This window comes from Archocentrus centrarchus (genome assembly GCF_007364275.1).
Source record: "Archocentrus centrarchus isolate MPI-CPG fArcCen1 chromosome 18 unlocalized genomic scaffold, fArcCen1 scaffold_23_ctg1, whole genome shotgun sequence".
NCBI classification, from domain to species: Eukaryota; Metazoa; Chordata; class Actinopteri; order Cichliformes; family Cichlidae; genus Archocentrus; species Archocentrus centrarchus.
In genome coordinates, this window is record NW_022060145.1 from 6,851,579 (window position 1) to 6,864,936 (window position 13,358).

A 13,358-nucleotide genomic window follows, 5' to 3' on the forward strand; every position below is an offset into this window, starting at 1 on the left:
AAACAAAGTAACACTTATTTTAGTTATTTTAACCAATATTCACCATCTTGTCTCGAGTCCCTTGATTTAGCTGTAACTCTAGTAGTCATACACCCACCCCACCACCACGCCTTCACTTCTACATCCTTTCCATGACACACAAATTTGGCAAGCCTGCAAAAGGCCGTTTTTTTCCCTTCACTTCCAAGTGAAACTAATAACCTCACACTGTAAAAATCCCCGGCTGGTACCTTAAGGTGCAACACCAATAATTACATAAATTCTGGGTTGCTAGGATATGCCTGCCAGCCATTTTCCAGGTATCACTTTGCATTAGTATCACCTTCCTCAAACACCTCAGCATATAGTTTTGCTGGCGGTAGGCTGAGGTAATGATCTGACTTTTCTCCCAGGCAATTGCTTCTTTTCTTGGCCCTTTGCAACAATTGGTTTCTTCACGCAGAGATTTGTGTGTTACAGCTATAACCAAGGTGCTGTGAAAATTAGAGTCACTGACACGGTTTGCTTCACACGTTATCTCCCTGCAAACTGAAATGCAGCTTGCTAGCTTGCTTGTTTGGAAATAGATTTTTGGATAATAACTGTGTAATGAATTTGATTAGGTTTAGTTTTTAACTAGTGTAAAGGTCAAAATAATGTTATTAGTAAACCAAAATGCCTACATGTAACCTGTAGGAGATTATGATTAGGGTATGTGGTTCCTCTTTTCTCAGTGTTATATTTTGGTGCCCTTTAACTCATTGTTTGGGGCTTATGGTCTCACCTCTCATCAACCAGACATGGCTGTATTTGGTTAGATGGAAAAAAAACATCTTGTTAGACAGCACAGAGTGACAACGAAGGGTCAGATTTCCTTTGAGAGTTAGTGGAGTTAAAACAAAGGTGAAAGGAGAAATTATATTGATCTTGAATTTGACAGGAGGCCAGAAACACAACTTAAAATGAATGCTAATGATGCTTGCCACAAGTTGCCTGTAATTATGAAAGTAATGAATCCAGTGTGAAACTTTTATGCATTTATTTATTTAGTTTATGGAGCACTGTGGAATTTAAAAAAAAAAATCCATATTTCACAATAAAAACACATATTTCCATAACCTTATAAACCTTATGAACCCAATTCTGAAATTCACTGTAGAACACAGAAAACATCTCAAATGCTCAAATTGTGAAAATGTACTATTTAAGAAAAAAATATGGTCATTTTTAATTTGATGCCAGCACCGCATCTCAAAACCACCATGTAGCATCTGCTCACTTTTTGACAACAGTTTGTAAACGTCTGGGAATTGAGGGGATTAGTTGCTGGACCATTCTTGTCTGATAGAGGATTTAGCTGCTCAACAGTCCTGGGTCTTCTTTGTCCTATTTTTCACTTTATGTTGCGCCAGATGTTTTCATTTGGTGAAACAGATGCAGTATGCAGTTGAGCATCGTCTTGCTGAAATAATCAAGACCTTCCCTCAAACAGATGTCATCTGGATGGGAGCAGATGTTGCTCTAAAATTTGTGTATACCTTTCAGCGCTGATGCCTGATGCCTTTTCAAATACAAATCCATAGGCACTGATGCATACCTACACCATCAGAGATGCAGGCTTTTGAGCTGAGCACTGATTCCAAGCCATATGGTCCCCCTACTCGTTAGTCCAGAGGAGGTGGCGTCCATGTTTTCCAGAAAGAATTTCACAATTTCAATTTGTTTGGCCCAGAGAACATAGTGGTGTTTCTGGATCATGTTCATAAATGATTTCTTTCTTGCACGACAGTTTTAACCTGCATTTGTGGATGGATGGTATTACAAACTGTGTTCACAAACAATGATTTCTGAAGTGTTTCTGAGCCCTTGCAGTGATTTCAGTGAACGAATGAAGCGTGTTTTTAATCCCTTGCTGCCGGAGAGCCTGAAGATCAAATGTCTAATACTGACTTTTGGCCTTGTCCCTTGCACACAGAGATTTCTCTAGATTCTCTTTTGATGATAATTATGTACTGTATATGATGAGTCTTCATCATTTTTACATTGAGGAACATTATTTTTTTTTTAAAAAAGCTCCACAATTTTTAGATGTAGTTTTTTTTGCAAATTGGTGAACTCCTGCTGATCTTTACTTCTGGGAAACTTTGCCTCTCTAAGATGCTCGTTTTTATACCCAATCATGTTACTGACCTGTTGCCAATTAACGTAATTAGTTGCAAAATGTTCCTGCAGCTGTTTATTTTTAGTACCACTTACCCTTTCAGCCTTTTGTTGCGCCTGTCACAACTTTTTGAGACATGTTGCTGCCATCAAATTCAAAATGAGCCGATATTTTTCAGGAAACTGTAAAACATTTTATGTTTTCTGTGTTCTGTTGTGAATAAAATATGCGATTTTGAGATTTGCAAATAATTGCATTCTGTTTTTATTTGCATTTTGCGCAGTGTCCCAACTTTTTTTGGAATTGGGGTTGTATAATCATGAGTTTGAAGCTCGTTACGTCTAGAAAGAAAACCTTTTTGTGTGACCAGTGATTATTCTGGGATTTTCCCTCGGTCATGATTATATCTGAAAGTGGTGCACTCAGGTTGACCCAGAGCTTCCAGTGAATATTTCTAAATGTTTTTACATTCAGTGTAATTCACAGAGGCAGCCTCCATCTTTTCCCCATTAAGACCTGGAACTGTCTTTGATTCCTTTTGAAAGACGTCGGGAGTCTCCTGACACTTCCATCTGATGTTTGCAAGAGACATCATGTCAGGTCACATCAAAAGGAGAGACACACACTTTTCCACATTTGACATTAATCATGGGTGATTAATCACCTACCACAGTGTTACTGTGCCTTTGATGTGCAGTTTCCCCCGCAGGCCCACACAGACATTATCTAAAATCACCTTGGAAGTTGTAAGCCTGTCTGCTGAATTCGGAGATCTCTGTCTCAACCTGCCTCTGTTGAACTTGGCTTTTTCTTTTAAACCTCCCGGGTTTTTTTTTTTTTTTTTTTTTTTAATCTCAGCAACTCAGCAACATTTCTTGAGGTGTTCATTTGTGTTATAAAGCTTTTCCAGCCCAACTGAAGACAACTAATTAATGATCTTTAGGGCTTGTGGTTCACAACATTTTTATTTTTTAATATGACGCACTCCACACCCATTTTTCCTCAACACTTATTTCAAATAACTTCAATAAAACTCAGTGTGCAAAACTTTCAGCTTAGCACTGCTCAGTTATTTTGTACATGGGTTGAAATAGCTAATTAACTATTTCATTCTTCATTTTACCTGGCTACGTTATTATAAACACTTTATCCACAGGTGGAGGTGATAGAGTTGAAGATGTTAAGATTTTCTTTGGGAAAGACCAGGAAGGACAGGATTAAAAATGTGTGCATCAGAGGGAGAACTCTGGTTGAGAGGTTTGAAGATTAAGTTAGCGAGGCAAGGCTGAGATGGTTTGGACACGTGCAGAAGAGGAATAGTGGATACATTTTAGCAAAGATGGAGATGGAGCTGCCAGGGAAAGGGGAACAAGGAAGGCCATAGAGGTGGTTCATGGATGTAGTGAAGGAGGACATGCAGAGGGTTGGTGTGACAGAGGAGGATGTTGGGAATAGGGTGAGATGGAGGCAGATGGTCTGTTGCGGGACCCCTAAAGAAAAAAAGATAATATCCATTATGTTTAGTCTAATTTCTTGATCTATACTATTAGCTACTGAACTGTTAGGCATAAACAGAGGCATTTCAACCATTTGTTTACCTTTTGATCATTATCTCTTTTTGATACAGTGCAATAAATTTATGCTTATCCATTATTTTCATTTAACTTTTAGGTCCACTCAGTTCATTAAATGCTTGTGCTAATCTCTGAGTGCCCCTGGTTAAGGATCACTGTTGTAGAATGACATGGATTTCATCTGTGAAACAAATAAAATGTCCCCTCCTTTTTCCGTGTGCCCTACAGAGACCTGTCCAACAACAGCATCGGCTGTCTTAACATGGACATCTTCAGGGGCTTGTCCAGTCTGAACCGACTGTAAGTCATTTGCACTGCTGTGAATATAATCATATATTTTTAACAGAGCCCAAATAAAGGTTCTTTTTTTTTCTCTCTCTCTCTCTTCACAGAAACCTTTCAGGGAACATGTTCTCTTCATTGACTCAAGGGACCTTTGACAACTTGGTGTCTCTGAAGACGCTGTAAGTATGCAAAACCTGTAAAATATGGCAGAAAAAAACCTCAGTCGGGCATGTGGCCATTGTCAGTCTGTCTGATGGTGTTTTATCACTTCAACTGACCCCGGGGGGGTTGTTCCTGTCCATCTCCAGGGAGTTCCAGACACCTTACCTGCTGTGTGACTGCAACCTTCTCTGGCTGCTACGCTGGATCAAAGACAGGAACATCTCTGTGAAAAACACCAAGTGCTCCTACCCACAGTCTCTACACGGTCAGCTAATTAACTCCATCAGGCCGGAGCTCCTTACATGCGGTAGGGACACACACATACACGTCACAGCACATTACAGCAATAATGTTTGAGCGTCCTGAAACTGAATTGTCCATCATTTCAGTGACATTGACCCCAATCTGTCATTTGTCCCGTCTTAGTCTAAATACCTAATTTAGAGTAGTGGCTCAGAGTGTACAGTCAAACAGGTGCACTGTCCCTTTAACGTCTCTGTTTTGGTATCAGTGAGGTTAGTGTTTGGGTAACAGGGGCTTGTGCAATGACACAGGAGATAAGACAAGGGCTGCCCAGGCTGGCGCTGCCTTTGTTTGTACTTGCTCATGTCTTATCACTTTGGCACTTATCTCAGTGAGGGATTATGAAATGTATGGCATAGATTTAGCAGGAGCCGCTGACCTGACATGAATTACAAATATCACTAAAGTACCAAGAAGTTAAGACTCTGTTTTAGCTTGCATAGTGCATAGAATTGAAAAATATTTGTACCAAGTGACAGTTTGACACTTTTTATTGTGAGAAATACTACCTGACTCGCTTGCTGTTTTACTCAGATGCTCCACTCGAGCTGCCCTCCTTCCAGCTGACCCCATCCCAGCGGCAGGTTGTCTTTCAGGGGGACAGCCTGCCATTCCAGTGTCAGGTCTCCCTTGTGGCAGAGGACATGCAGGTGCTGTGGTACCACAGAGGCAACGTGGTCAAGCCTAATGCCACCCAAGGGATCTATATTGAAAAGCGCATTGTGCAAAACTGCTCCCTGATTGCGAGGTATGATGATGATCACCATTTTTTTTCTTGCAGTTTATTTATTTAGTTAACTTGACCAATAAACATGAAGTAATACGTTTTCTTCTTCTTGTTTTCCATTAGTGCACTGACCATCTCAAACATCCAGCCTGGTTTTACGGGGAACTGGGAGTGTCGAGTCAGGACAAGCAGGGGCAACACCACCAGGACTGTCCACATTGTGGTGCTGCAAAGTTCTGCCAAGTACTGCGCTCCTGAGCGTGTCTCCAACAACAAGGGAGAGTTCCGGTAGATGTTGTCTTTTTACTCTTAACCACTGAATACTATGAGCGACTGAGTATTAAACTGTAGTGTAATGTGACACAATGAGCTTTTTGTAAACACATGCAATCATAATGTCATTTGCCAGAGTGCAGATTCAGAAAATGTGAAGTAATAATTTTTGTGTGATAGTGTTTTCTTGCTAGGTTGGAGCAGTTGTTATTGTGTAAGCAGCACCCCCTTGTGGTCAAATGGTGTCACAACTTCAATCACCAGATTGGACACATTTTGCCTCACATGACAGAGTTAAGCGGAAATAACTAGTAATTTATTTAAATCCTCCCAGGTGGCCACGCACCCTAGCAGGGATCAGAGCCTACCTACCCTGCAACAGACTGCCCTCAAGCGGAAGCACCTACTCGGGTAGCACCAGTGAAGAGCAGCGGGCTTGGCGTTACTGTGATCGGGAAGGGCAGTGGGCAGAAGAGGACTATTCCCGGTGCCAGTTTCAGAAGGATGTCACAAGATTTCTCAATGTCATCAACCAGGTTTGTATCTGGTCACGTGGGCTTTGATTTGCTCTTTCATTTGAGCTTCCTCTTATCTTGTGCAGATGGCTGTCTGGCCAAGCCCAATCTTTTTTGTTGTGTGTGTGTGTGTGTGTTTCTCCTAGATGCCTCTAAATGAGAGCAATGTGCTGACAATAGCTGAACGCCTGTCTGTCTACACAAAGGATGCGGCCAACTTCTCAGACAAGATGGATATCATCTTTGTGGCTGAGATGATTGAGAAGTTTGGCAAATTTGTCGAGAAGTTTAAAAACGTAAGTGGATGTGCTTATTTGTTCACATTTATTTGTTTCTGTTTGAGAAATATTTAGTAGGTGCTGTTTAGTTGCATGTAGCTGGAATCGTTTTGTGTCACTTGTCTCCCAGCTGGGTCAGGTGATGGTTAGCATGGCCAGTAACCTGATGCTGGCGGATGAGAGAGTGCTGTCGATGGCTCAGCGTGAAGCCATGGCCTGCTCCCGCATCATCGCCTGCCTCCAGAAGATTGCCGTTTACCGCCCAGCTACACCCCAGGCCTTCCCGCTGGTTAGCCTCACCGACAGCACTTTGGCATGTTATGTGTAATAAAGAGCTGCATTTCACTCTGTTTCTGGTGTCCTTCCAGACCTCCCCTAACATTGCACTGGATGCCCACTCTATCAGGGCCAGCGACTGGAATGGCATGACCTGCATGTTATTCCAGAGGCCGGGAGGCCAGGACCGCCAGCTCACCTTCAAATGTAACACGACCAGCTCCTTTTCCAGCATCCTTTACAAGGTCAGCTCCTACCAGAAAAAGTTACAAGATGTTAGCAATTTCAGTAGGCTGAGCTTTGGCTGTGATTGTAGCTTCTATATTTATTCATCACACTTTACCCATAACAGCTTCCCTGATTAGTTTAAAATGACAAAGGTTTTTCTTTCATTGTGTTTTTTGTCGTTACAGAGCACTGTAGTGGAGGCTTCCCTGCAGCTTCCTCAGTCTCTCCTTACCGAGGCGGTACCCCCTGGGCAGCCAGAGGACACAGTCTACAAGCTCCACCTGCTGGGCTTCCACAATGGCAAGTTTTTTCCATCCACTGGCAACTCCTCCCAACTCGCTGATGGAGGGCGGAGGAGAAGCGTAGCCACCCCTGTCATTATGGCCAAGATAGGTGAGTCATAATATTTCGGGGTAGTCATAAGTGTTGAACCCTAACCCAAAACCTGACAAAAGTTCAGTGAGGGCACATTATCAGGAAGCAAGATGAAATTATAAAAGTGCTATACCCAATTTTGTACCTTCCATCAGATGGCATGTCTCCACGCATCCTGAAGACCCCCATTAACGTCACCCTGCAGCTGTTTGCCCACGGCTCAGATGCTGTGTCCGCCTGCTGGAACTTGAGCCAGGCGGGAGGTCAGGGAGGATGGCAGAGGGACGGCTGCCGCATATTGGACCATCACGACAATTTCACAACCATATCATGCAACTCTCTGGGCAACTATGGCGTTCTTATGGTAGGCTAGGCTACTCCTTTATGTTCATTTGGTGGCACAGGAAAGTTTGTGAGGTGATCAGAACCAGTATGAGCTGATTGGCCCTCTAGTGGCCAGTTGGAAATGTATGTTCATATCTAACTAAAGGTCCACTAGACACTGAACTAGGAAATTGTACTGGCTTATGCCAGATTATTAATTTATTTATACCTGACTATTTATCACCTCATCTTTCTTGCAGGACCTTAGCACTGTGAAATATGGATCTCCTAGCATCCAGCCACTGCACCCCGTTATCTACGCCACAGCTATCATACTCCTCCTATGCCTGGTCACCATTATTATAAGCTATATCTACCATCACAGGTAAGAGAATGGCTAGAAGTCTGAATAATTGTTTACATGTTCACATTAATAATGTGAGTTTCCTAAATACATACTGTATAATATTTCTGAATTCTCATGTTCTGAAAGATAATCTCAGTATTTTTCCAGTCTAGTGATCCCAACAGCCCCTTTCTCCATTTTAATGCTGTAATCTGTTGTTTGTGTGACTGCAGGTCTGTGCGTGTGAGCCGGAAGTTTTGGCACATGTTGATCAACCTGTGCTTCCACATCTCCCTCACCTGCGGGGTTTTTGTAGGTGGCATCAATCAGACGCGATTCTCAAGCGTCTGTCAAGCAGTGAGTATACACCGCCCGCACACTCCGAGCCCCCCCCCGCTGCGTTTGCTTCCACTGCAAGCTTAGTAGTCCATAGACAAAGTGCTTTGGATGTTTTCTAGGAATAAGAAGTTGAAAAAGTTGCCTTTGGCTAAAATCACTGCACTTATGAAACTGGGGGGAAAAGCACTGTAAAAGATGTATAGAAAGATACCTTAGATTGTTCCATGGCTTGAGGCAGCCCTGCACCTCTCCTCATGGTGTGCTGTTCTGAGGCAAGATTACTTGTTCATTTTTTTTTTTTTTTTTTTTTTTTGGCTGCACAATATCTGGTAAGTATCTGGATGTTGATTTATTTAAATCCCTTTGGTATAAAACTATATCCTCTAAGGTGAATATTCAGCTCAAGCTGATGATGACGTCATCAATAGAAGATTGCTCAACTGAGATATCTGTAATGTGCTCGGTTCTTTTATTTTTACTGATTAAAGAATATGGCTGGACAGGAGCATTTTATTATACTGACATGAAATTTTGTTGCTTTTTGTAACGGTGCGATCTCTCCTAGGTGGGCATTTTGCTTCACTACTCCACTCTTGCTACCGCCCTGTGGGTGGGCGTGACTGCGAGGAACATTTACAAGCAGGTGACACGCAAGGCCAAACGCTACGAGGAGCTGGACGAGCCGCCGCCGCCACCGCGGCCGATGCTGAGGTTTGTCTCCAGCGCTCTTTCACCACAGCAGATGTGTGGCATCTGCTGTGTTTACAAGTTAGCTTAGTTTACAAGTAAGAACCTCCAAATGACAGCACTGTGCAACTGCCTGAATACTTTGACATCCTACTAATGGGTTCAGACCCAGTTAAGTGAAGAAATAAACAGTCAAAATTAGTTTCACTTCTTTTGTGCTGTTTGCTTTGCAATATGTCTCGATCAGCAAAGCACAAGCATAGATGAATTCACAGTAGCATACAACAGCATCCTTACTCTTGCAATACCAAATAAACTGCACTTAAACTCTTAACTGTTGAAATAAGCAGGACTGTGTTCTTTCTGTTGGTTGAGATGTTTTCATGCTGACAGAGCGTGTGATTCTTTCTGTGCACAAATTTGACACACATGTATTAGCAGGCAGCTTTTGTAATGTGAACCAAGCTCGAGCTTGTGTGTGTTTTTACACAAAAGACAGACACAGTGCAGGACAAGCTACTCTGTATCATAAAATGTAGCTGTGTGTATACACTCGGCATACCTTTCCTTAAATGTGTATATGCCACTGAGATTTCTTTTGTTGTATGTGGCTGTATTTTAGTGAAGCTGCCGCCACATGGTGTCACTGTAGAGGCCTAAAGCATCATTGGATCTCTTTATTTACTGCATGCCCTCTTCTCAGTCAAGAAAATAGAAAGACTAAAGCAGAACTACCTCTCTTTGCTTTCTCCAAAAGGTTCTACTTAATTGGCGGAGGGATACCCATCATAGTCTGTGGGATCACTGCAGCAGCAAACATCAAAAACTATGGCAGCCAGACCAATGCACCATAGTAAGTAGTCCTTTAATAGACTGAGGTTAAAGTTTTCTTTTCCTAGTTTGATTTCATGGAAACACTGCCCTTTTGTCCGGTCAACAGCTCTGACTAAAGATTGAGTCACATATTTTACCTTCTGCCTTCAAGAGAAATAGGCTTTGTAATTGTCCCAGCCAGACTGCACAGCATTAGCAAAAAATATTTTTATGAGGAAAAGTTTATTCCCACAAGTTCTGATTATAGATGCCTATTAATGATATGCGCATCCAAGCAACAAGGAACTGCTGCCAGTTTACAGCGAGCTCCCCTGCCCCGCTTTCTACAGCAGCAGCTGTTTAGATTGTGTAGCGTGGCTGACTAATTGAGAAATCTGGACCCGTATCTGTCTTCGAGTCTTTGGAGCTTAATTAATTTCTTGCAGCCAAGACAAATTCAGCCTGTGTTATTAAACGTAATGGGACAGTAACTGTAAAAACGAGACGCAAAAGTTTTTCCAGAGTAATTTCAAGTTTCTCAAGTTAATAATCACAGTGACAGATTAAGATGGGGAGATGAGGTATTGCCTTAATGAGCACTGTGGACAACTTTATTATTAGAATGTGTTGTAAATTTCAATGAATGCTAACCGATGACCCTGATATTCTTGTAAAAATCTGTAAGTCTCTTAAATGCCGCATCTAATGTCTAAACTGTCTTATCTGTGTCTTCACTGTCTAGTTGCTGGATGGCGTGGGAGCCAAGTATCGGAGCATTTTATGGTCCGGTAATTTTTATCATCTTTGTGAACTGCATGTACTTCCTCAGCATCCTGCTCCAGCTGCGCCGACACCCTGAGCGCCGTTATGAGCTCAAGGAGCCGACCGAAGAGCAGCAGCATCTGGCTCCAGCCAGCACTGAGGTCGGGCCAGATGCTCCCAGCAGCCACTGCCACCCCCTCACTCTGCAGCTACAGCCTCATGAGGCATCTTCCTCCATTGTGTTCCCTCCCCACTCTGTGCCACTGTCGGCTCTGGAGAACGAGCACACCTTCACTGCGCAGCTGATGGGCGCAGCGGGGGCATTGGGACTGTACGCGGCCCTTTGGGTGTTCGGCGCCATGGCTGTATCACAGGAACACCCCTTTGATTTAGCTTTCACCTGTCTGTTTGGGGTGGCGGCGCTGGCACTCGGGGCATTCATGGTTGCACATCACTGCATCAACAGACAAGATATGAGACGCTATTGGTCCCAGGCCTGTTGCTCTGGGAGACGAGCGTACTCTGCACAGGAGGACACCCTTCTGCCTCAGCCAGGTGTGGCGATGATATCTACAACAGGATCTGATAACAAGGCAGACGGGGAGTCGACTAAGTGTGGCCACAGCAGTGCAGACTCTTCCTATACAAATAAGAGTGCCCCAAGCATGCGCAACTCTGCCCATGGCAGCAAGCTGACCAATCTGCACGCAGAGGCAGCTCAGTGCAAGTCCGCATCAGCACCAGCGGCAGCCAATAGTGCTGGTGTTTTGGAGAACAGCCTGACTGAGCATTCGCTAGACAATGAAATCAAAATGCACGTGTCGCCAGTTGAGGTACAGTTCCACTCGATGAACAACGTGAGCAATCCAGCAGCCGCTGCCAACGGACACATAAGCAGGCATCACAAAAACAGAGCACGGGCACACAGGGCAAGTCGGCTAACTGTGTTGAGAGAGTACGCCTATGACGTGCCCACCAGCGTGGAGGGCAGCGTGCAGAGCGCCCCTCACAGGAGACACCATCACTATGACTTGGCAGCTCGCAATAGCCGACGAGCGGCCTACATGGCCTACAGAGAGCGGCATCAGAGCCAGCTGCAACAGGACAGTAGCGACAGCGCAAGCCTGCCGCGGCGCTCCCGCTACTCAGATAAAGGAGGCGGGAGCACGCTGGGGAAGGGCTCAGTGGCAACCGTAGAAACCGAGCAGGTGGTTACTGCTGCAGCATCGAGCTCAAGTAAAGACTCTGCTCCTGTAAAGCAGCCTGGCAGCTCAGGACTAGAAAGCCAGCTTAAGTCATACGGGCTCAACCTCATCACTCACAACGGTGGCACCATTAAAGAGAATGGACAGGCAGTGCCTATAATTAACACAGACAGTGCAGCCGGGATAAAGACCGGCTTGTGGAAACATGAAACTACTGTGTAGCAACAGTTTCCGTCCCAAAGACTGCGTAATGATGTGTTCACACCTTTTAAACTGTGAAATGTCTGTTTTTAGTTGTTTGATTGTACTTTTTTCCTTTGAAAAAAAAAAATGGAAAAATAGCCAAATTATGGCCACTAAACTGACTTTGTAGATGTTTCTATAAATGTTCTATTTTTATAACTTTTAATCCAACACTTTTTATTCCCTTTGAGAGTTCTGTACATGAAACTGCATGGTCTAAGCTGTGGCCCTGTGCATACCGTTAACCCGGAGCTTTTTCACCCCCATTTTTTTTTAGTTTGTTCCAACAATAATTAAAACAAAAGTTCCATTTACCAAATTTAGAGTTTTTATTCTTGCACTTGCACCCACAATCTAATCTTTTGGTCTCTGCAGCCACTGCAAAGATGAGTCAGAGCTGTTTTGTTTCCAGGAATTACTCTTCCTGACAATATATGACAAGCTGGTAATTGGGTTTCTCGCTGACCTTCAGGTGGCCTCAGGTTCTTTTCTCTGCAGCGGTGCAGCACTTTAATTGCAGCTGGCTGTGGCTTTGGGCTCTGTGGGTGTTTTCTTGCTGCCTGCTGGCAGATTTGATGAGTGCACCTTACTTTCAGGGCACCCGCTGTCTTAATGCGCCTGGTTGTGATTGACAGCTCTCAGGGCAAGTGAAGCTGCCATGAGAAGAAACGATAATGAGAGAAGTCTCTCCTCCTTGCAGCACTTTCCGTTCTCCATCTCCTCTACAGCTGACAGCTGAACTTGAGTTCCACTCGCTGCTTGACATCGCTGTTGGGGCAGAGCATGCAAGGGACTCAAAGTGTGATTTGACTGCTTGAGTACTCAAGAGATGAATTGGTATGACTTTTTGTGGGGTGCGTGCCGTGTAGCTGACTTAGTGATTGTATCAACAGCAACAAACTTTATACTGGATCAGTTCCCTAGATTTGTAAGGGGATAGCTATACATTTTGGATTAAATTTTGCAACATCTCCATTATTAAATATGGTGTTACATCACCACTGAATATTTTTGTGGTAATCTAAATCATCCCTGCAACACATGAACACAGTGTTGTGATTTTTAGCAGGAGCACACCATCTCTTTCCTCATGCAGGCAGGTTGATAGCCATGGAGGAGGCAAGAAGAAAAAAGGATGGGTGGGTTAGGTGCTCTTCCAAAGGCTTCTGAGGTAAACATGTAAAAATCATAGCTTGCATATAAAAGATGGATGCAGCCAATTTAACGTCAGCCACTATTACCACCTTGGTTTTTAGGAGCCAAAAGTGACTGTAGAGAGTGGATTTTAAAAAGCTAATTCCTTCAATCTTGGTTAACAAGGTTCATCAACAGAGTGTATGGGTACATCACAGAGCCAGAGATGCAGATAATTTAATGGAAAATAAAGCTTTTATGTATCAGGCTGCAAACATTTTAATTTCATATAGTATACTGGCAAATGTATGCACTCATCCATCCAAGTCATTGAATTCAGGTGTTCTAGTCACTTCCACGGCCACAGGT

At 43.5% G+C, this 13,358-nt stretch overlaps 1 protein-coding gene across 1 annotated transcript in view; it reads left to right on the forward strand.

The window, feature by feature from the left end:
• Positions 1 to 11,931, forward strand: part of adgra3 (adhesion G protein-coupled receptor A3) — a 32,165-nt gene extending 20,234 nt beyond the window's left edge. The window contains exons 4-19 of the mRNA XM_030722822.1: positions 3,943 to 4,014; positions 4,107 to 4,178; positions 4,308 to 4,468; positions 4,999 to 5,212; positions 5,315 to 5,479; positions 5,799 to 6,000; positions 6,126 to 6,275; positions 6,388 to 6,546; positions 6,626 to 6,778; positions 6,947 to 7,154; positions 7,292 to 7,500; positions 7,721 to 7,845; positions 8,040 to 8,163; positions 8,711 to 8,856; positions 9,590 to 9,685; positions 10,388 to 11,931. Coding sequence (XP_030578682.1) covers positions 3,943 to 4,014; positions 4,107 to 4,178; positions 4,308 to 4,468; positions 4,999 to 5,212; positions 5,315 to 5,479; positions 5,799 to 6,000; positions 6,126 to 6,275; positions 6,388 to 6,546; positions 6,626 to 6,778; positions 6,947 to 7,154; positions 7,292 to 7,500; positions 7,721 to 7,845; positions 8,040 to 8,163; positions 8,711 to 8,856; positions 9,590 to 9,685; positions 10,388 to 11,834 — 3,703 coding nt within the window. The 3' untranslated portion in view covers positions 11,835 to 11,931. The remainder of the gene's footprint in view (positions 1 to 3,942; positions 4,015 to 4,106; positions 4,179 to 4,307; positions 4,469 to 4,998; positions 5,213 to 5,314; positions 5,480 to 5,798; positions 6,001 to 6,125; positions 6,276 to 6,387; positions 6,547 to 6,625; positions 6,779 to 6,946; positions 7,155 to 7,291; positions 7,501 to 7,720; positions 7,846 to 8,039; positions 8,164 to 8,710; positions 8,857 to 9,589; positions 9,686 to 10,387) is intronic.
• Positions 11,932 to 13,358: the final 1,427 nt, after the last annotated feature.